Source organism: Oncorhynchus masou, chromosome 18 (genome assembly GCF_036934945.1).
Source record: "Oncorhynchus masou masou isolate Uvic2021 chromosome 18, UVic_Omas_1.1, whole genome shotgun sequence".
NCBI classification, from domain to species: Eukaryota; Metazoa; Chordata; class Actinopteri; order Salmoniformes; family Salmonidae; genus Oncorhynchus; species Oncorhynchus masou.
Window position 1 is genome coordinate 62,591,643 of NC_088229.1, and position 24,436 is coordinate 62,616,078.

Here is a 24,436-nt window from a genome sequence, read left to right on the forward strand (position 1 = left end):
AATGAGAGGGAGGTATAGGGGGGCTTGCTACCCCAACGCATGGTGTTTCACTCCTTCACTAACCACTCGGCTCTCTTTCCCTCACACAGCACAAGAATAGTGTCTTTATGAAGTCAGGTTCCACTACGGTACTCAGGCCCTCTTAAAGCAGCTGACAGATGTTTGATCCGCTGTAATTCCCACTGCTTATAACACATTTGCACAGTCACTCAACAGGCATTATTTTAAGAAGGACTTGTGTGTCTGGCAGTAGATTTTCAGTGTACTGTACAGTCTCCCCCTGACAGGCCCCACAGCCAATGCTGTTAGTTCCCAATGCTGGGCGTAACATTTCTATAGACTGGGCCGAGATCATTTAGACAGCCATCCAAGGGCCTGTGTGTGTGCATGCGTGAAGCATGCCTGTCCTGATAGGTGAGAAATGGTTCGACACTCCTGTCTTCTCTTTCCTTGCGCTCCTCCAATAGCTTCCTCAGCAGACGGTCAGTTTAGTTTTATTTTAGATTCTACCTTTTTTGAGGCCATTCACATTTCTGCAATCTTGAGTGTTCTAGTGCACTGCATCCCAGCGCTAGCTATGCCACCAGAGACTCTGTGTTCGCGCCCAGGCTCTGTCGCTGCCGGCCGCGACTGGGAGGTCCGTGGGGCGACACAATTGGCCTAGCGTCATCCGGGTTAGGGAGGGTTTGGCCGGTAGGGATATCTTTGTCTCATCGCGCACCAACGACTCCTGTGGCGGGCCGGGTGCAGTGCGCGCTAGGCAAGGTCGCCAGGTGTACGGTGTTCTCTCCGACACATTGGTGCGGCTGGCTTCCGGGTTGGATGCGCGGTGTGTTAAGAAGCAGTGCGGCTTGGTTGGGTTGTGTTTCGGAGGACGCACAACTTTCGACCTTCGTCTCTCCCGAGCCCGTACAGGAGTTGTAGCGATGAGACAAAATAGTAACTACTAATAATGGAATATTACGAAAATTGGGGAGAGAAAGGGAGGGGCATTTTTCTATATTTTTATGTGTGTGGCAGGGAGCTCGGCCCCAGTGATGTACTGGGCCGTACGCGCTACCCTCTGTAGTGCCTTGCGTTTGGATGCCAAGCAGTTGCCAGTCAAGATTCACTCAATGGTGCAGCTGCAGATGTTTTTGAGGATCTGATTTCATGGCTACAGATGTGAGTGCCACGGGGCGATAATTATTTAGACAGGTTACCTTGGCGTTCTTGGGCACAGGGAATATGGTGGTATGCTTGAAACATGTAGGTATTACAGACTGGGTCATGGCCAGGGCTCTACTGTCCCTCCATCAGGTCCTAATGGTCTGGTACTTGGTGCTCTATTGTCCCTCCACCAGGTCCTAATGGTCTGGTACTTGGTGCTCTATTGTCCCTCCACCAGGTCCTAATGGTCTGGTACTTGGTGCTCTATTGTCCCTCCACCAGGTCCTAATGGTCTGGTACTTGGTGCTCTATTGTCCCTCCACCAGGTCCTAATGGTCTGGTACTTGGTGCTCTATTGTCCCTCCACCAGGTCCTAATGGTCTGGTACTTGGTGCTCTATTGTCCCTCCACCAGGTCCTAATGGTCTGGTACTTGGTGCTCTATTGTCCCTCCATCAGGTCCTAATGGTTTGGTAATTGGTGCTCTACTGTCCTTCCATCAGGTCCTAATGGCCTGGTACTCGGGGCTCTACTGTCCTTCCATCAGGTCCTAATGGCCTGGTACTCAAATCAAATCTTATGTTACATACAAATGGTTAGCAGATGTTAATGCAAGTGTAGCGAAATGCTTGTGCTTCTAGTTCCGACAATGCAGTTATAACCAACGAGTAATGTAACCTAACAATTCAACAACTACTACCTTATACACACGTGTAAAGGAATAAAGAATATGTACATAAAGATATATGAATGAGTGATGGTACAGAAACGGCATAGGCTAGATGGTATTAAGTACAGTATATACATATGAGATGAGTAATGTAGGGTATGTAAACAAAGTGGCAGAGTTTAAAGTGGCTAGTGATACATGTATTACATAAAGATGCAGTAGATGATATAGAGTACAGTATATACATATACATATGAGATGAGTAATTTACATTTACATTTAAGTCATTTAGCAGACGCTCTTATCCAGAGCGACTTACAAATTGGTGAATTCACCTTCTGACATCCAGTGGAACAGCCACTTTACAATAGTGCATCTAAATCATTAAGGGGGGTGAGAAGGATTACTTATCCTATCCTAGGTATTCCTTGAAGAGGTGGGGTTTCAGGTGTCTCCGGAAGGTGGTGATTGACTCCGCTGTCCTGGCGTCGTGAGGGAGTTTGTTCCACCATTGGGGGCCAGAGCAGCGAACAGTTTTGACTGGGCTGAGCGGGAACTGTACTTCCTCAGTGGTAGGGAGGCGAGCAGGCCAGAGGTGGATGAACGCAGTGCCCTTGCTTGGGTGTAGGGCCTGATCAGAGCCTGGAGGTACTGCGGTGCCGTTCCCCTCACAGCTCCGTAGGCAAGCACCATGGTCTTGTAGCGGATGCGAGCTTCAACTGGAAGCCAGTGGAGAGAGCGGAGGAGCGGGGTGACGTGAGAGAACTTGGGAAGGTTGAACACCAGACGGGCTGCAGCGTTCTGGATGAGTTGTAGGGTTTAATGGCACAGGCAGGGAACCCAGCCAACAGCGAGTTGCAGTAATCCAGACGGGAGATGACAAGTGCCTGGATTAGGACCTGCGCCGCTTCCTGTGTGAGGCAGGGTCGTACTCTGCGGATGTTGTAGAGCATGAACCTACAGGAACGGGCCACCGCCATGATGTTGGTTGAGAACGACAGGGTGTTGTCCAGGATCACGCCAAGGTTCTTAGCGCTCTGGGAGGAGGACACAATGGAGTTGTCAACCGTGATGGCGAGATCATGGAACGGGCAGTCCTTCCCCGGGAGGAAGAGCAGCTCCGTCTTGCCGAGGTTCAGCTTGAGGTGGTGATCCGTCATCCACACTGATATGTCTGCCAGACATGCAGAGATGCGATTCGCCACCTGGTCATCAGAAGGGGGAAAGGAGAAGATTAATTGTGTGTCGTCTGCATAGCAATGATAGGAGAGACCATGTGAGGTTATGACAGAGCCAAGTGACTTGGTGTATAGCGAGAATAGGAGAGGGCCTAGAACAGAGCCCTGGGGGACACCAGTGGTGAGAGCGCGTGGCAAGGAGACAGATTCTCGCCACGCCACCTGGTAGGAGCGACCTGTCAGGTAGGACGCAATCCAAGCGTGGGCCGCGCCGGAGATGCCCAACTCGGAGAGGGTGGAGAGGAGGATCTGATGGTTCACAGTGTCGAAGGCAGCCGATAGGTCTAGAAGGATGAGAGCAGAGGAGAGAGAGTTAGCTTTAGCAGTGCGGAGCGCCTCCGTGATACAGAGAAGAGCAGTCTCAGTTGAATGACTAGTCTTGAAACCTGACTGATTTGGATCAAGAAGGTCATTCTGAGAGAGATAGCGGGAGAGCTGGCCAAGGACGGCACGTTCAAGAGTTTTGGAGAGAAAAGAAAGAAGGGATACTGGTCTGTAGTTGTTGACATCGGAGGGATCGAGTGTAGGTTTTTTCAGAAGGGGTGCAACTCTCGCTCTCTTGAAGACGGAAGGGACGTAGCCAGCGGTCAGCGATGAGTTGATGAGCGAGGTGAGGTAAGGGAGAAGGTCTCCGGAAATGGTCTGGAGAAGAGAGGAGGGGATAGGGTCAAGCGGGCAGGTTGTTGGGCGGCCGGCCGTCACAAGAAGCGAGATTTCATCTGGAGAGAGAGGGAGAAAGAGGTCAGAGCACAGGGTAGGGCAGTGTGAGCAGAACCAGCGGTGTCGTTTGACTTAGCAAACGAGGATCGGATGTCGTCGACCTTCTTTTCAAAATGGTTGACGAAGTCATCTGCAGAGAGGGAGGAGGGGGGAGGGGGAGGAGGATTCAGGAGGGAGGAGAAGGTGGCAAAGAGCTTCCTAGGGTTAGAGGCAGATGCTTGGAATTTAGAGTGGTAGAAAGTGGCTTTAGCAGCAGAGACAGAGGAGGAAAATGTAGAGAGGAGGGAGTGAAAGGATGCCAGGTCCGCAGGGAGGCGAGTTTTCCTCCATTTCCGCTCGGCTGCCCGGAGCTCTGTTCTGTGAGCTCGCAATGAGTCGTCGAGCCACGGAGCGGGAGGGGAGGACCGAGCCGGCCTGGAGGATAGGGGACATAGAGAGTCAAAGGATGCAGAAAGGGAAGAGAGGAGGGTTGAGGAGGCAGAATCAGGAGATAGGCTGGAGAAGGTATGAGCAGAGGGAAGAGATGATAGGATGGAAGAGGAGAGAGTAGCGGGGGAGAGAGAGCGAAGGTTGGGACGGCGCGATAACATCCGAGTAGGGGCAGTGTGGGAAGTGTTGGATGAGAGCGAGAGGGAAAAGGATACAAGGTAGTGGTCGGAGACTTGGAGGGGAGTTGCAATGAGGTTAGTGGAAGAACAGCATCTAGTAAAGATGAGGTCGAGCGTATTGCCTGCCTTGTGAGTAGGGGGGAAGGTGAGAGGGTGAGGTCAAAAGAGGAGAGGAGTGGAAAGAAGGAGGCAGAGAGGAATGAGTCAAAGGTAGACGTGGGGAGGTTAAAGTCGCCCAGGACTGTGAGAGGTGAGCCGTCCTCAGGAAAGGAGCTTATCAAGGCATCAAGCTCATTGATGAACTCTCCGAGGGAACCTGGAGGGCGATAAATGATAAGGATGTTAAGCTTGAAAGGGCTGGTAACTGTGACAGCATGGAATTCAAAGGAGGCGATAGACAGATGGGTAAGGGGAGAGAGAGAGAATGACCACTTGGGAGAGATGAGGATCCCGGTGCCACCACCCCGCTGATCAGAAGCTCTCGGTAATGTAGGGTATGTAAACATTATATTAAGTGGCATTGTTTAAAGTGGCTAGTGATACATTTTTTACATCAATTTCCATCAATTCCCATTACTAAAGTGGCTGGAGTTGAGTCAGTGTCAGTGTGTTGGCAGCAGCCACTCAATGTTAGTGGTGGCTGTTTAACAGTCTGATGGCCTTGAGATAGAAGCTGTTTTTCAGTCTCTCGGTCCCAGCTTTGATGCACCTGTTCTGACCTCGCCTTCTGGATGATAGCGTTGTGAACAGGCAGTGGCTTGGGTGGTGGTTGTCCTTGATGATCTTTATGGCCTTCCTGTTACATCGGGTGGTGTAGGTGTCCTGGAGGGCAGGTAGTTTTCCCCCTGTGATGCGTTGTGCAGACCTCACTACCCTCTGGAGAGCCTTACGGTTGTGGGCGGAGCAGTTGCCGTACCAGGCGGTGATACAGCCCGCCAGGATGCTCTCGATTGTGCATCTGTAGAAGTTTGTGAGTGCTTTTGGTGACAAGCCGAATTTCTTCAGCCTCCTGAGGTTGAAGAGGCGCTGCTGCACCTTCTTCACCACTCTGCTGTGTAGGTGGACCAATTCAGTTTGTCTGTGATGTATACGCCGAGGAACTTAAAACTTACTACCCTCTCCACTACTGTCCCGTCGATGTGGATAGGGGGGTGCTCCCTCTGCTGTTTCCTGAAGTCCACAATCATCTCCTTTGTTTTGTTGACGTTGAGTGTGAGATTATTTTCCTGACATCACACTCTGAGGGCCCTCAACTCCTCCCTGTAGGCCATCTGGTCGTTGTTGGTAATCAAGCCTACCACTGTAGTGTTGTCTGCAAACTTGAGGATTGTGTTGGAGGCGTGCGTGGCCACACAGTCGTGGGTGAACAGGGAGTACAGGAGAGGGCTCAGAACGCACCCTTGTGGGGCACAAGTGTTGAGGATCAGCGGGGTGGAGAAATTGTTGCCTACCCTCACCACCTGGGGGCGGCCCGTCAGGAAGTCCAGTACCCAGTTGCACAGGGCAGGGTCGAGACCCAGGGTCTCGAGCTTGATGACGGGTTTGGAGGGTACTATGGTGTTAAATGCTGAGCTGTAGTCAATGAACAGCATTCTCACATAGGTATTCCTCTTGTCCAGATTGTCCAGATTGGTTGCGATTTTGTTGTCTGTGGACCTATTGGGGCGGTAAGCAAGTCCTAATGGCCTGGTACTCAGGACGCTACTGTCCCTCCATCAGTATCTGTATCATTCACAATTATGTTAATTAATGTTGAATGACAGTGAGACCGGTATACTTTTGCATGACAGTAACAGACCGACAGAATTTCATGACCGCCACAGCCCTAATGTCGACCCATTTTGATTCTTGAAGAAAGTACCATCAACTACCAATGTCTTACCCCATCATAACCCACAATATAATGTGGTAAACAGTGTCTTTGAACGAACAACACATACACAGTATTATATATATTTTTAATGCTTTCTTCATTGTAGTAAGAGGAGCGTTGGGTCTCCAAGAGGGTGTTATATACACACACCTCGGCGGGTAGCACTACACGAGATACGTGTCCTCAATGGAATATGTTTAGCTAAAGCCAAGGGCTTTTGATAACATTTGATAAAATGTTTTTACCACATAGCTAGTTTTTTGTATCTATGTTGTTTGAGACCCATGAGACGTGTCCAACTGTTGTTTAGTAAATTATATTATATTTCTCTGCAGTTTGTCAATGTATTTTTGCATGGTAGAAGTTCTACATCAGCTAGTGCAGAGCAGTTAAAGGTCCAATGCAGCTTTTTTTTATACATCATTATCAAATCATTTCTGGGTAAAAATGAAATGCCTTGCTGTGATTGTTTTCAATTAAAATTGTAAAAAAAATGAACCAAAATAGCTTCCTGAAAAAATAGACATTTCTCAAGCAAGAATTTTGATAGGACTGTCTGGGAGTGGTCTGAGTGGGAAGGGGAACACTGAAAACGAGCTGTTATTGGCAGAGCGGTTTGGAACTCTCTTACTTATTGGTCTATTACATCATTTCTATCCTGGTGACATCACCAGGCAGGCCAAAGCAAGCTGACAGCTCTTACACTAAAAAGGCATTATCATAATTTTCACAATGTGACAGTAATATTCCATCCTCATAGTGTGGAAATATACACTGATCAAAAATGAAAATGCAACATGTAAAGTGTTGGTCCCATGTGTCATGAGCTGAAATAAAAGATCCCTGAAATGTTCCATATAGACAAAAAGCTTATTTCTCTCTAATTTTGTGCACAAATGTATTTACTTCCCTGTTAGTGAGCATTTCACCTTTGCCAAGATAATTCATTCACCTGACAGATGTGGCATATCAAGAAGCTCATTAAACAGTGTGATCATTACACAGGTGAACCTTGTTCTGGGGACAATAAAAGGCCACTCTAAAATGTGCAGTTTTGACACCCAACAATGCTACAGATGTTTTGATGGAGTGTGCAATTGGCATGCTGACAGTATGAATGTCCACCAGAGCTGTTGCCAAAGAATTTAATGTTAATTTCTCTATCATAAGCCGCCTCCAACGTCGTTTTAGAGAATTTGGAGGCACGTCCAACCCGGACTCACAACCACAGACCACTTGCATGGCAACATGTGGGCGAGTGGTTAGCTGATGTCAATATTATGAACAGAGTGCCCCATGGTGGCAGTGGAGTTATTGTATTGGCAGGCATAAGCTACGGATAATGAACACAATTGGATTTTATCGATGGCAATTTGAATGCGCAGAGATACTGTGACGAGATCCTGATGCCCATTGTTGTGCCATTCATCCGCCGCCATTACCTCATGTTTCATCATGGTAATGCACAGCCCCATGTTGCAAGGATCTGTACACAATTCCTGAAAGCTAAAAATATCCAGCAACTTTGTACAGTCATTGAAGAGGAATGGGACAACATTCCACAGGCCACAATCAACAGCCTGATCAACTCTATGCGAAGGAGATGTGTCGCGCTGCATGAGGCAGATGGTGGTCACACTAGATACTGACTGGTTTTCTGATCCACGCCCCTTCTTTTTTTTTTTTAAAGGTATATGTCACCAACAGATGCATATCTGTTTTTACAGTCAGGTGAAATCCATAGACTGGGGCCTAATTTATTTATTTCAATTGACTGATTTTCTTATATGAGCTGTTACTCAGTAAAATCTTTGAAATAGTTGAATATTGTGTTTATATTTTTGTTCACTATATATAAAATGCAGGCAATTCACGTTTTTGACTGCACTGGGCCTTTAATGTGCAACTTTTCACTTGATCACATGAGGAATACAACACTCACATTGTTTTGGTGTTTTGTCCATTCGTCCACTCTTAATAAAATCCACCAAAGTTGTGTATGTCAGCAGTCAAGTTTTCAAAGTAAATCACTTTCAGTAGAGCAAAAAAACATTCCTTGATTCATCAACATTCCAGATCATTCTGTGCTTCCAACTTTGTGGCAAAAGTTTGGGGAAGGCCCTTTCCTGTTTCAGCAAGACAATCCTTCCTGTGCACAACGCGAGGTCCATACAGAAATGGTTTGTCAAGGTCGGTGTGCAAGAACTTGACTGGCCTGCACAGAGCCCTGACCTCAACCCCAGCAAACCCCTTTTGGGATGAATTGGAACCCCGACTGCGAGCCAGGCCTAATCGCCCAACATCAGTTCCCGACCTCACTAATGCTCTTGTGGCTGAATGGAAGAAAGTCTCCACAGCATGTTCCAACATCTAGTGGAACTCTTTCCCAGAAGAGTGGAGGCCGTTAACTCCATATCAATGCATGATTTTGGAATGAGATGTTGGCAGGTGTTCACATACATTTGGTCATGTTGTGTACCTTATTCTCATACCCATGTTACAACACATTTGTTTAACTTTTTGTACACATTGTTTTTGTGAACAATTCTCACACACACACACAGTATAATTGATTTGTAATGTTTAATTAATAGTAGCAAGAGGAGCGTTTGGATCTCCAAGAGGGTCTTTCAATACAGACTTTTCACCTGAGATTATCATTATAGCATTCATTGCGCATTCAGAATGTTCTCTCACAGGGACGACTCGGACGTAGTGGTCGGGCATTTGAAATGATTTCGCTATTCCAATAATATCCCCCCTAAAATATGGATATCCGGATATTCGAAATACATATCATGTTGTTTTTATTTTTTAAATGTACACTATTCCTAAATGAATGATAACATAGTACATCGCTATTAGACTTTTACCCATGTGCAATACCTGCTCTATTTGTCTATTACAAAAAACACTATCACATCCACTTTTCATTTCTCATTGCCAATTTTGTATGTGCCTGTTATGGTGTAAAAGTATGTTCTGTACATCTGTCTCCTACTGGTCATTCAGCCTTCCAACCCGAGGCCCCAGGCCAATTGTTCCATTCTAAACCATTCTACACCTCTTTCAGAGACTACCAACCAACCAACAGGTGGCACTCTTAAAGATATCTTCAACTCTTCAATGGTCATATCAATGAATGAATGATATTATAGACTCATTGATTCTGGAAGAATACAACTTAGTGCCTTATGAGCCAAGTTGTTTTACTTTAGTATTTGTAAACAATGCATTTGTAAAGGAACAACACATACACCGTATTATTGCTTTTTAATGCTTTATTCGTTGTAGTAAGAGGAGCGTTGGTCTCCAAGAGGGTGTTACAGTACAGACTCACCTGAGACCATTACATCAGTTGACGTTCTCACATAGGGAAGATCAGGAAGCCACTAAAGATATTGTGATTATAATCTCTATCCAATAGCTGGTTCTTTGAGGGGAGCCTCATGTACACCACATCTCCTTTCTCCAGCTCCTCCACCTCTCTCTCGCTGGCTGTCACTCTGGCACCTATGGCTAACATTTCAGCTCCTTGGCCTGAAACAAAAGCCGTTAATGGAAACGAAAGCCGTTCATTTTGACAGTCTATATAAAATCTTGTTCATACACCCAGTAAGGGGAAATGAGTTTCCTGCATTCTCTTTCTTCAGTTTCTCTACCTAGCCCTCGGTTGCTGTCATTCTTGCCTCCATAACTCACAGCTTGTCTCGCTCCTCTGAAACGATATCTCTCAGCTTCAGGACATATTCTCTCAGCTTCAGGACATATTCTCTCAGCTTCAAGACATATTCTCTCAGCTTCAAGACATATTCTCAAAGCTTCAGGACATATTCTCTCAGCTTCTGCACCTCAGTCAAGCAGTCATGTCCGGTGGGTTTGCGTTCGTCGGTCGTGACAGTAGCTTCAGTCCCTCTGCGCACTGAACTCCACTCACTATGCTCTCTCTGCCTGTGCTGTGACCCTGTTGAGTGATGTCATTCTCTCTGAGCCATCCACTCCCTCCCTGAGCCCGTGACCCAGACCGACAGAACAGCAACACCAGCAGAGCTACAGCACCCTTCATTCTGAAACAATGCCTCTTAAGATATGATGCAGTTGATGATGCTCAGTCCCCCTATTTATACGCACACACACACATCCTAGGTAGAGCTACGTGAGACCGGTTCATCATGGAACATATCAATTCAACTAAAGCCCAAGATTTGAGAGAACATTTGGTCAGATAAGTTTAGCCACGTAGCAAGTCATTTCAACCGATGCTGCCCAAGACCGTGAGAAATCTGCAACTGTTCTTTAGTAAATTGTAATAGTCTAAAACAATGTTGTGGAGGTTTCAAACAGACCAATCACTGAGATGAGATGACCGTTGACGCGGCAGGTAGCCTAGTGGTTAGAGCATTGGACTACTAACCGAAAGGTTGCAAGATCAAATCCCCGAGCTGACAAGGTAAAACAATCTGTCGTTCCTCCCTGAACAAGGCCGTCGTTGTAAATAAGAATTTGTTCTTAACTGACTTAAAAAAAAAAAAATGTGAACAGTTGTAAATATTGCAGATTGTATCTTTAAGACTGAAAAAGAGTGCCACCTGTTGGTTGGTTGGTTGGTAGTCTCTGAAAGAGGTGTCAGTTTGGAATAGAACAATTGGCCTGGGGCCTCGGGTTAGAAGGCTGAATGACAAGTAGGAGACAGATGTACAGAACACACTTTTGCGCCTAACGGGCACATACAACATTGGCAATGAGAAGTGGAAGTGATAGTGGTCCATACATATTGCCAATGTCAACTATTACTGTTTTTGGAATGGACAGAAATAGAGCAGGTATTACACAGTGGTTATAGCACTGGTATATACAGTGTTACGTTATAGCTATGTGCTATGTTATGCTGCTATATACAGTGTTACGTTATAGCTATGTGCTATGATATGCTGCTATATACAGTGTTACGTTCTAGCAATGTGCTATGTTATGCTGCTATATACAGTGTTATGTTATAGCTATGTGCTATGTTATGCTGCTATATACAGTGTTACGTTATAGCTATGTGCTATGATATGCTGCTATATACAGTGTTACGTTATAGCAATGTGCTATGTTATGCTGCTATATACAGTGTTACGTTATAGCTATGTGCTATGTTATGCTGCTATATACAGTGTTACGTTATAGCTATGTGCTATGATATGCTGCTGTATACAGTGTTACTTTATAGCTATGTGCTATGTTATGCTGCTATATACAGTGTTACGTTATAGCAATGTGCTTATGATATGCTGCTATATACAGTGTTACGTTATAGCAATGTGCTATGATATGCTGCTACCTACAGTGTTACATTATTAAGGCTAGCAGGCTAACATAGCCTAATATAACCATAGCACAATGGAAAAGCACACTATATGCAGAGGATAACCAAGCACACCATAGGAACAGGGCCAACTAGCAGCTTATTGCAGTACCAGTAAGTTAGCACACTAGGCTAGCAGGCCAAAGCACAACATCGCTATTAATGTATTACCACTGTGCAATACCTGCTTTATTTCGCTCTTTCTCTCTCTCCCTCTTTCTCATTCTCTTCATTCTCATTCTCTTTCTCTCCCTCCCTCAGTACTGAGGACTGGACAGGCGTGGTTCCATCTGTTCTGGGCCAGTCCTGTCCTGATGCCGCAGCTGAACAAACATAGCTGCCATGAAATGCTGCTGTGCTGTAATGGGGAAATGTAGCTCACATGTATTAATTAGTACTGTTTAAGGAGGTGTTTCCTGCCAATACAGCCCCCATGTGACGAGCAGTGGAAACAGAACTGGGTGACTTGGGTTCACCTCTACCACACCAAAGGCACAGGGTCTCCCTAACTCACTCAGGACTTCCTGACCTCCTTTTTCTATCCCCTTTCTCTTTATTTGTCCTCCTTCTCGGTCTCCTCTCTCATGCGGCCCAGATATTTCTCTCTTCCATCCTTCCATCGTTCCAATACTCCAGCCTTCTCTTTGGTCTGTCTCTGTCTAGCTCTCTCTCCAGGTGATTGTTGTTACACAATCCAATGGTCATGTGGCCCATCCAGAATGGCTGCCCCCATGGTCATATCCTTGTTTACATGTTAGCCTAACTGTATTGTGTATAGTAGCCTAGCCCGTAGGGTTTGGTCTACTAGCCTAGCATGCAACTTACTATTACTGCATTATGCTGCATTATCCCTGTTCTGCTGTGCTGTAATGGGGAAATGTAGCTCAGATTTATGAAATAGTACTGTATACAAAGGTGTTTCCTGCCAACACAGCCCCCATGTGACCAGTGACTGGGTTCACTTCAACCACACCCCACAGGGTCTACTCCCTCACTCTCTCCAGACTTCTCCTTCTTCTCTTCTATCCACTTTTTCCTCTTTCTTTTTCCTCCTCTCTCTGTCTCATGTGGCCCAGATGTTCTTCTCTGTCGTCCTTCCATCGTTCTGGATTCCAGCCTTCTCTTAATTTTTTTCTGGATTCTCTCCCTGTCATTGTATCCCCATTCTTTCCTTGACACAAACACTCTTTCTAGTGCGTTGAAAACACATTTTCCTCTCTCTCTCCCTCTCTCTCTCTCTTTCTCTCTCTCTCTCTGTCCCCCCCCCCCGCAGGCAGTGACTGCTGTAAACCTTTCCGTGACTAGCTGTCATTAATCTTCTCTCTCCAGGGGCAGGCTCTTGACTCTGTGCCTGTTACAGTGGTTCACAGGGAGAGAGGAAACTTAAAACGTTCCTCCCAAACACACCCGTGTGTGGTGTTGCTGAGTTCTTTGCCCCCTGGGAACTAATGCGGTCCGACAAGGATGCAGTGGAGTGCGAGGAGCACTAACACCACTTATGAGCATGTCTTTGAATTACCACCCTGGCTGCTAATAGTGTGGACAGGAGTGTGCTGTTAGCCTCAGTTTATTGACGCTCCGGAGGGCCTAGGATGGGGTGACATGAGTGATGTGTTGTTGTTTTGAATAGATTTGAGTTTCTTCTCTTCTAATTGTTCAGCAGTATGCATTTTCTCCCAACTCTTCATATCCAACTGACTCCTCGTGTGTCTCCTTAGCAATTGTTTCCAAGTCATTTCCTGTCCTGAGAATGAGCCCCTATCCATAGTCTGCGGTTTTATTGTGATGGCAATTTCCTCCAGTGCTGACTCTTTAGACTGAGCACGACTGCCTTTTAACTGACCCCGGAAACTGCCAGCAGCAAAATAAGAGTTTCCCCCCGTGTTATGTACTGTACATCATTCAAATACAGTTTCCTCCTCGCTAACCAACCAACCACCCGCCCACCCTCCAACCACACGTCTACCACACGTAGCCACGATACATCTCCAACTCTTGAAGCAGCGAGGTTAAAGTGAATGTAATGCTTCACATGCAATCTCGACGCTCTGAAATCTCTCCCATTTAGACCTCTAAACCAATGTCAATGAGCGACCATTGATTAGGGCAATAAGAAATGTCATCTGAAAGGCCAGACAATGATCTAAGAAGTGGTGTCCTCTAAAGTGTTATCATGTGTTCCACAGGAACTTGGCCATTGGCATAGGGATCCAGAATTTCCCAGAGGGCCTTGCGGTGAGCCTCCCTCTGCGAGGTGCAGGGATGTCCACATGGAAAGCCTTCTGGTGAGTACCAACTCTTAATATCCAAACAGTATCTCCACATGATCATCACTGTTTCTCTGCACCTTAACTCACAGGGCAGGGCGTTCAGAAAGTATTCACACCCCTTGACTTTTTCCACGTTTTGTTGTGTTACAGCCTGCATTTAAAATGGATTCAATTTAGATTTTGTGGCGCTGATCTACACAATAATACCCCATAATGTGTGTAATTATGTTTGTAAATTCAGTTCAGGAGTAAAAACAAGTCACATAATAAGTTGCGTGGACTCATTCTGTGTTCAATAATAGTGGTTAACATGATTTTTGAATGAATGCCCCATCTCTGTACCCCACATATACAATTATCTGTAAGGTCCCCCAATCAAGTAGTGAATTTCAAGCACAGATTCAACCACAAAGACCAGGGAGGTTTTCAATGCCTCGCAAAGAAGGGTACCAATTGGTAGATGTGCAATTTAAAAAATGCACCAACCTAAACGACAGAAAGAAAAGAAGGAAGCCGGAACAGAATAAACAAACATTCCAAAACATGCATCCTGTTTGCAACAAGGTACTTAAGTAATAATGCAAAACAAATTGGCAGAGAAATTAACTTTTTGTCCTGAATACAAAGCGTTATGTTTGGGGCAAATCAGCCTTGTATCTCCAGGAATAGCTTCTAGTTTTAGCCAGCAGAGCCCCGTACAGTCCCTTAACCCCCTGTCTGTGGAGGGCAGAAGACTCACCAGATGATGGGATGCTTTGAAGACTTATCGAATCAAGATATGTGTTTTATTTTTCATACATTTTTTCCTAAATGTTCTACATTTTCTTCCACTTTGACATTATAGTATTTTGTGTTGATCGTTGACCAAAAATGACAATTATATCCATTTTAATCCCATTTTGTAACACAACGAAATGTGGAAAAAGTCAAGGGGTGTGAATACTTCCTGTATATTAAACTGTATATAAAAATAATTGTTTTTGTTTGACAGCCAATGACTGAAGGGGACATAAAAGGCACTATCTACGGTTTTGACTAACTCCTCTCTCAGGTACGGACAGCTCAGTGGAATGGTAGAACCAATCGCCGGGTTGCTAGGAGCTGTTGCCGTGGTGCTGGCAGAACCACTGTTGCCGTACGCCCTGGCATTCGCTGCAGGGGCTATGGTGTATGTGGTGGTTGATGACATCATCCCAGAGGCTCAACTCAGGTGTGTAGAGAGAGGTTATGTTTTACTGTGCTCTCCTAACCCATGTCTTAGTCAAGGCTTAGTCCATGTCCAACCCTTAAGAAAACACTGGAACAATGTTTCCTAGTAATACAGTACCAGTCAAAAGTTAGGATGCACCTACTCATTCAAGGGTTTTTATTTTTTTATTATTTTCTACATGTAGAATAATAGTGAAGACATCAAAACTATGAAGTAACACATATATAATCCAGTAGTAACAACCACAAAAAAGTGTTAAACAAATCAAATTATATTTTACAGTTTTTAGATGCTTCAAAGAAATTCCATAAATTAACTTTTGACAAGGCACACCTGTTCATTGAAATGCATTCCAGGTGACTACACTGTGAAGCTGGTTGAGAGAATGCCAAGAGAGTGCAAAACTGTCATCCATACTTAGGGTGGCTACTTTGAAAAATCTCAACTATAAAATATATTTAGATTTGTTTAACTTTTTCAAATCAAATCAAATTGTATTGGTCACATACACATGGTTAGCAGATGGTATTGCGAGTGTAGCGAAATGCTTGGTTACTACATGATTCCATATGTGTTATTACATCGTTTTGATGTCTTCACTATTATTCTACAATGTAGAAAATAGTGAAAATAAAGGAAAACCCTTGAATGAGTAGGTGTGTCCAAACTTTTGACTGATACTGTCCATTAACAGATTTTTCTACCCTGGTTCCAACTCTGTGCGTACAGTAGTTGTTCATAGCTCTGTGACTCTGAGCTGGACTCGATCAGTCGCTGTCTTTGTGTTAGTGTGAGCCGTGAGGAGGTAGAGTGGGAGCGGAGCAACGACACTGTCCCCCTGGAATGTTATGGTTTTCACAACCCTGGGCGTGTTGTTTTCTTTAAGAAGTGAGACAGGGAACGAGCTGTCCTTTTGACTTGTGCGGGTCCACTGTCACTGTGAAGTGTGTGCCTGCTAGCATGTTTAGGGTCTGTGTGTGTTTTAGTAACCTGACAGATTTCCATGTGCTCGGCTTATCTCTGTGTCTCAATGTATTGCATATGATTGAAGTACTGTATAAATACACCAACATTGATTAACACTGTCCACGTATATTGTCTTGAAGTGGGAACGGTAAGTTGGCTTCCTGGACCTCCATCCTGGGCTTTGTAGTGATGATGTCACTTGATGTTGGGCTGGGCTGAGGCCTCACCTCCACGTAGAACACCTCGCTGATGTCAGAGAATGATGTCACGGCTAATCGCCAGACCTTGGGGAAAAAAGGGACCAAATCTGCCTTCTCTAATTGCTTGCTTTTGTTGTATTTATTTTTATTTTGACATTTTGTGAATTTGGTTGTTGTTTTTTGGGATACTGGATCCTTATTATAAAATGTGATGATACTTGAAAAGTGGTGTTTGTATGACTAGTTTAGACTGGTACTGAGACAGCCATGTATGAAAAATTGATAGTTGATTTTGAATAGATTTTTATGGAGTGTGTGTGTGTGTAATTGAGTTTACACCTCTAAGGGCTAAGTCCATTTTGGCTCCAGCTGTCAGCCCACTCCATAGTTGGACCTCAAGACTGTGTTTTGAAGGCTAGTTATGGTCACCGAAGGAAACACAGGGATCTGTGTCTACAGATATGTCACAAATAACCAGCTGAATGTGTCGGCTTGCCTGATCCTTGAGAAGGATCTTTGCTCGGATTATGATGTAATGTATTTACAAATGGTGCACACCCTGATTCATTCAGGATGGAATGTTTTTTTTTTCTTCCTCAATTATCAAACATTTAAATGACCAAGTGGTTCCGTCTGTTTTTTTCCTTGCTTTATTTAGCTTTTTCTCGCATACATTCTCTATCAACCTCAGGCTGGCCATTGTGTGTGTTTGGATGAAGGGAATGTGGTGTGGATGAAGAGAATGTGAATAGCAACATTTTACAGCTAGCTTCTCCTTATCTTTTTCTCAACTACGGCATACACATTCCATTCATATTGCGTTATTACATTATTATAATATGACATTCAGTTATCATTACAGGTGAAATGACATAAATTACTAATATGACATGTTTGTGAAAAGAGAGATATTGCAGCTAGCCAAATGCAATGCTAGCTACACAACCCAGATGCAACCTCCTTTTTGCTTGTTAATTTGTATGTTCATGAATTGTACTGTACTGCTGGAGTTTGGTGGGGGCTTCTAAACCCTCTGGCCTTATTGTACTGTAGACCTTCTGGCCTTACAGCTATGTATGGGACAACGTCTCAGAGTAGGTGTGCTGATCTAGGATCAGCCCCCCCCCCCGTTCATGTAATCTTATTAATTGTGATTTAAAAAAGTAAAAATGATCCTAGATCAGCACTCTTACTCGGACACGCTTGATTGAAATGAACCCTGAGGAGTATACTACAAAGCAGGATCAATGATTTAGCCAGTAAACTTGCATAAATTATTATTTTTAAAATGTGTTTGATTAGCCTGAAACGGGCATGGTCTGATTTAACTCATATCTTAACTTAGATTACTTAATGAAACAGAAAATCAATAGTTATTTTGGGTTGTTTATCCAAGTTAGCTGGCTAACTCATTGATCCTGCGTCGCGGTATATACCCCTCAGGTCTCCCTGCCTGATTATATTCTTGGAGGGGCCTGGATAGAACCATTCCCAAGGGAAAGTGTCATGGAGAGAGATGTGGTGATGATGTAATAAACCAAAACTGATTCCACTATGTGTTTTTCTCCGTTGTTAGTTAGAGGTGTCCACCCTGGTTCAGTCACCGCCCCACTGACTCACGATTCACTGGAATCATTAACATATTGTACTGTAGACCTTTACCGTAATGCAGCTGTGCTCTTACTGCACAGGGTCCAAGCCTAACTGAAAAGACATGTAATAACTTAAAGGTCCTTGTAAATCATGCTTTGATGCCATTGGAAGATGTGTATAAAAACACGAGTTATACTCAGAAGTATCCATACAGTGTCTTCAGAAAGTATTCATACCACTTGACTTATTCCACATTTTGTTGTGTTGCAACCTGATGTGTAAAAAAAAATGTTTTTTTTTAAAATCTCTCCCGTCTACACACAATACCCCATAATGACAAAGGTAAAACATGTTTTTAGAAAGGTTTGCACATTTATTGAAAATGAAATACAGGAATATCTCATTCACAAGTATTCACTCCCCTTTGCTACGACACTCTCAAATTGAGTGTCCAAGAGCGCAGTGATCTCCACCATTGACATATTAACAAATATGGAACTACCCATATCTAGAGCTGTCCGTATGACCAAAATGAGCAACCGGGCAATGAGGTGACCAAGAACCCAATGACCACTCTGACAGAAATACTGAGTTTTTTGGTTGAGATGGCAGAACCTGCCAGGAGGACAAGTCTCTACGTCACTTCAACAATCTGGGCTTTATGGGAGAGTGACCAGACGGAAGCTTCTCCTGAGAAACAGCCACATGACAGTGCGCCTGAAGTTTGCAAAAAGGCAAGTGAAAAACAGATCATAAGGCAAAAATATTATGTGGTCAAACCAGGTACAGCTCATCACCTGTCTAACACCATCCCTACCGTGAAGCATGGTGGTGGCAGAATCATGCTATAGGGATGCTTTTCAGCGGCAGGGACTGGGAGACTGATAAGGATAGAAGGAACAAGGAATGGAGCCAAATACGGACAAATCCTTGATGAGAACCTGCTTCAGAGTACAAACGACCATAGGCTGGGGTGAAGATTCACATTCCAACAGGACAATGACCCCAAACATATAGCCAAACCAAGGCTGGAATGGCTTCAGCCAAAGGCCAGACTTGAATCCCAATGAAAATCTGTGGAAAGACTTGAAGATTGCTATTCACCGCCGCTGCCCATCTAACTTAATCCTTAAGAGTTTATTGACACAGTAGTGCGTCAATATAAATAACAATCAAAGAATCCTCATATAAACCAGTCAGTTTAAGGTAAAGATATCAGGGTTTTTTCATGGACGGCATCTCAATCCACCACATTCATGAAAACATTAATTCACGAAAACATATGTAGCGTCCGAATGGCGTACAAAATATTATGACCACTCTATGGAAACGGGAGTCTCATGAACACGGTGGTGTTCTACGATTTGCTCTACAAAAGGTAATTTGTGGAATTTATTTCCTTAATGTGTTTGAGCCAATCAGTTGTGTTGTGAAAGGGTAGGGGTGGTATACTGAAGATATCCCTATTTGGTGAAAGACCAAGTCCGTATTATCGCAATAACAGCTCAAATAAGCAAAGAGAAACGAAAGTCCATAATTTCTTTGATGAAGGTCAGTTGTGAGAGAGAAATTGCAAGATTGTTATAATACTTTTATTGCATAAAATGGTTTTATTCGACATAAGAGTATTTTTTTATAGATATTGTGTGTGTGTTTTATACTGAGGATGGGCCTATGTCTTTGGGTGATGAAACCTAAAGAGCATTCCAGAGCATGGGTTAATGTTTCTGTTCTATATGGTACCAGACAGAGATGGTTCCAGTTTGGAGTCGGAGGGCCAGACACTGGTCTATAAAATGAAAACGGTTGACAGCAGATGCTGTCTGCTTTGTATTATAGGTAACTTTCATACAAATCTTAACCCTGTGACCCATTCTATATATATTTTGTTCGTCATGGAGGTTGAAAGGTGTGTATCTTGGTTGAAAAGAACTTGTACTTTTGTCTCGTCGCTTTTCAACGGATCATCAGAAACTGTGATTTGTCGAGCATTTGTCGAGCATTGCTATTGCAAAGCTCTCACTATTAATGATTTAGTGTAAGTATAACTAACTTGTGTGGTAACTTTGTCTCTCCTCTTTTGATGGTAAAGAAATGAACCACCACACAGTCAATTCAAATCAAAAAATCAAATCAAATTTTATTTGTCACATACACATGGTTAGCAGATGTTAATGCGAGTGTAGCGAAATGCTAAATGCTTGTGCTTCTAGTTCCGACAATGCAGTGAATCTAACTAACAATTCCTAATCTACTGTCTTATACACAGTGTAAGGGGATAAAGAATATGTACATAAGGATTGAATGAGTGATGGTACAGAGCAGCATAGGCAAGATACAGTAGATGGTATCTCAGTATATACATGTGAGATGAGTATGTAAATAAAGTGGCATAGTTAAAGTGGCTAGTGATACATGTATTACATAAGGATGCAGTCGATGATATAGAGTACAGTATATACGTATGCATATGAGATGAATAATGTAGGGTAAGTAACATTATATAAGGTAGCATTGTTTAAAGTGGCTAGTGATATATTTACAATTTCCCATCAATTCCCATTATTAAAGTGGCTGGAGTTGAGTCAAGTGTGTAGGCAGCAGCCACTCAATGTTAGTGGTGGCTGTTTAACAGTTTTGAGATAGAAGCTGTTTTTCAGTCTCTCGGTCCCAGCTTTGATGCACCTGTACTGACCTCGCCTTCTGGATGATAGCGGGGTGAAAGGCAGTGGCTCGGGTGGTAGATGTCCTTGATGATCTTTATGGCCTTCCTGTAACATCGGGTGGTGTAAGGGCAGGTAGTTTGCCCCCGATGATGCGTTGTGCAGACCTCACTACCCTCTGGAGAGCCTTACTTGAGGGCGGAGCAGTTGCCGTACCAGGCGGTGATACAGCCCGCCAGGATGCTCTCGATGTGCATCTGTAGAAGTTTGTGAAACAAGCCGAATTTCTTCAACTTCCTGGACCAATTCAGTTTGTCTGTGATGTGTATGCCGAGGAACTTAAACGTGCTGACTACTGTTCCATCGATGTGGATAGGGGTGTTCCCTGCTGTTTCCTGAAGTCCACAATCATCCCCTTAGTTTTGTTGACGTTGAGTGTGAGGTTATTTTCCTGACACCACACTCCGAGGGCCCTCACCTCCTCCCTGTAGGCCATCTCATCGTTGTTGGTAATCAAGCCTACCACTGTTGTGTCGTCCGCAAACTTGATGATTGAGTTGGAGGCGTTCACGCAGTCGTGGGCGAACAGGGAGTACAGGAGAGGGCTCAGAACGCACCCTTGTGGGGCCCCAGTGTTGAGGATCAGCGGGGAGGAGATGTTGTTACCTACCCTCACCACCTGGGGGTGGCCCGTCAGGAAGTCCAGTACCCAGTTGCACAGGGCGGGGTCGAAAATGCCAGCTGTAGTCGATGAACAGCATTCTCACATAGGTATTCCTCTTGTCCAGATGGGTTAGGGCAGTGTGGTTGAGATTGCATCGTTTGGACCTATTTGAAAATTGGAGTGGGTCAAGGTAACCTTGACTAGTCTCTCAAAGCACTTCTCCAAGTGCAGGGCGGTTCGTTTAAAGCTTTCTTGGGAACAGGAACATCAAGCATGTGGGAACAGCAGACTGGTGGGATTTATTGAAACTGGAAACACACCAGGAAGACCCGGCTGGGGATGTTACTGTACCTCTGTTTTATGCAGAAGGATTTTGGAAAATGTTTTGAAAGTTTCTCATTAAAAACCATCAAGCGCTTACCAAAGGAAGACCCAGAATTACTGTACATGCAGAATAAGTTCATTAGTTACCAGCCCAAAATAAAATAAATGCTTCACAGAGTTCAAGTAACAGACACATCTCGAAATCAACTGTTCAGAGGAGACTACTTGAATCAGGCCTATCTGATCGAATTACAGCAAAGAAACCACTACTAAAGGACACCAATAATAATAATAAAAGACTTGCTTGGGCCAAAAAACACGAGCAATGGACCTTAGACCGGAGGAAATCTGTCAATTTTTGGTTCCAACTGCCGTGTCTTTGTGAGACGCAGAGTAGGTGAGTGGATGATCTCCGCATGTGTGGTTCCCGAGAGGGAAGGAAAAGCAGCCAACAAGTGCTCAGCATATGTGGGAACTCCTTCAAGACTATTGGAAAAGCATTCCTCATGAAGCTGGTTGAGAGAATATGAAATATATTTGGTTACTACATGATTCCATATGTGTTATTTCATAGTTATGTCTTTACTATTACTTTACAAAAAAGCTAAAATACAAAAATAACCTGACGTGATACTGCTCCCACCAATGTAGAAAAATAGTAAAAATAAGAAGAACCCTTGAATGAGTAGGTGTGTCTAAACTTTTGACTGGGACTGTATATATAAATACACTGCTCAAAAAAATAAAGGGAACACTTACACAACACAATGTAACTCCAAGTCAATTACACTTCTGTGAAATCAAACTGTCCACTTAGGAAGCAACACTGATTGACAAATTTCACATGCTGTTGTCCAAATGGAATAGGCAACAAGTGGAAATTATAGGCAATTAGCAAGACACCCCAAATAAAGGTGTGGTTCTGCAGGTGGTGACCACAGACCACTTCTCAGTTCCATGCTTCCTGGCTGATGTTTTGGTCACTTTTGAATGCTGGCGGTGCTTTCACTCTAGTGGTAGCATGAGACGGAGTCTACAACCCACACAAGTGGCTCAGGTAGTGCAGCTCATCCAGGATGGCACATCAATGCGAGCTGTGGCAAGAAGGTTTGCTGTATCTGTCAGCGTAGTGTCCAGAGCATGGAGGCGCTACCAGGAGACAGGCCAGTACATCAGGAGACGTGGAGGAGGCCGTAGGAGAGCAACAACTCCGCAGCAGGACCGCTACCTCCGCCTTTGTGCAAGGGGGAGCACTGCCAGAGCCCTGCAAAATGACCTTCAGCAGGCCACAAATGTGCATGTGTCTGCTCAAACGGTCAGAAACAGACTCCATTGGGGTGGTATGAGGGCCCGACGTCCACATGTGGGGTTGTGCTGACAGCCCAACACCGTGCAGGACGTTTCGCATTTGCCAGAGAACACCAAGATTGGCAAATTCGCCACTGGCGCCCTGTGCTCTTCACAGATGAAAGCAGGTTCACACCGAGCAGGCGACAGAGTCTGGAGATGCCGTGGAGAACCTTCTGCTGCCTGCAACATCCTCCAGCATGTGGGGTGGCATTTCTTTGGGGGGCTGCACAGCCCTCCATGTGCTCGCCAGAGGTAGCCTGACTGCCATTAGGGACCGAGATGAGATCCTCAGACCCCTTGTGAGACCATATGCTGGTGCGGTTGGCCCTGGGTTCCTCCTAATGCAAGACAATGCTAGACCTCATGTGGCTGGAGTGTGTCAGCAGTTCCTGCAAGAGGAAGGCATTGATGCTATGGACTGGCCCGCCCGTTCCCCAGACCTGAATCCAATTGAGCACATCTGGGACATCATGTCTCGCTCCATCCACCAACGCCACGTTGCACCACATACTGTCCAGGAGTTGGCGGATGCTTTAGTCCAGGTCTGGGAGGAGATCCCTTGGGAGACCATCCGCCACCACATCAGGAGCATGCCCAGGCATTGTAGGGAGGACATACAGGCACGTGGAGGCCACACACACTACTGAGCCTCATTTTGACTTGTTTTAAGGACATTACATCAGTTGGATCAGCCTGTAGTGTGGTTTTCCACTTTAATTTTGAGTGTGACTCCTAATCCAGACCTCCATGGGTTGATAAATTTGATTTCCATTGATAATTGTTGTGTGATTCTGTTGTCAGCACATTCAGCTATGTAAAGAAAAAAGTATTTAATAAGAATATTTCATTCATTCAGATCTAGGATGTGTTATTTTAGTGTTCCCTTTACTTTTTTTGAGCAGTGTATATTTCCTGAGCTTTCTTATATCTCCTAGATTTAGGACAAAACCTTATTCCTTATTCTTTTCTTTTTTTTACTGTATACCTAAAGGGGTTCTAAAATTCTAAATGAAATAGCTCAATTATCTATGGTATGACCATCTTAAAACAATTTCAAATGTTAGCTTAGTACAATTTTGGTATCTTCAAGGAATAATGGGAGAACATCGCCAAATGCAGATGAATTGAATTCAGGCTGTAACACAACAAAATGTGGAATAAGTTAAGAGGTATGAATACTTTCTGAAGGTACTAATGTACAGTTTTCATACAGTTACAATGGAGTGCACACTGCACTTCCGTGTTGGCAGGACGTGTGTGTGTTTGGCCAGTGCTATGAACAGTAGACATGAGACCGTGGAGAGATGGTAAAGTACAGTAAGGGTTAAGTCTACAAGTCTAGGTACTGGGCCTCTCTGTCTCTCTGACTCTGTCATCTGTTCTCTCTCTCTCTCCTCTCTGTCCTTAGCTCTCATTGGAGAGAATCCGTGTTGAGAAGTGAGACCTACTCTGACGGAGACCTGGTCTCGAGTTGAGCCATAGTTCACTCTCTCTTGACTCCGCTCTCTACCCGCTCGTTTAACAGCGACAACATTTTTATTTCCCTCACGAGTCTATGGAATGGCGACGTTTCTGAGGTCAAACACAAG

General features: G+C 44.5%; 1 protein-coding gene across 2 annotated transcripts in view; it reads left to right on the forward strand.

The window, feature by feature from the left end:
• Positions 1-17,805, forward strand: part of LOC135505079 (zinc transporter ZIP11-like) — a 143,989-nt gene extending 126,184 nt beyond the window's left edge. For both annotated transcript variants that reach the window (XM_064924151.1, XM_064924152.1), the window contains exons 8-10: positions 13,794-13,892; positions 14,929-15,087; positions 16,194-17,805. In XM_064924151.1, coding sequence (XP_064780223.1) covers positions 13,794-13,892; positions 14,929-15,087; positions 16,194-16,272 — 337 coding nt within the window. In that variant the 3' untranslated portion in view covers positions 16,273-17,805. The remainder of the gene's footprint in view (positions 1-13,793; positions 13,893-14,928; positions 15,088-16,193) is intronic.
• The last annotated feature ends 6,631 nt before the right edge of the window (positions 17,806-24,436 follow it).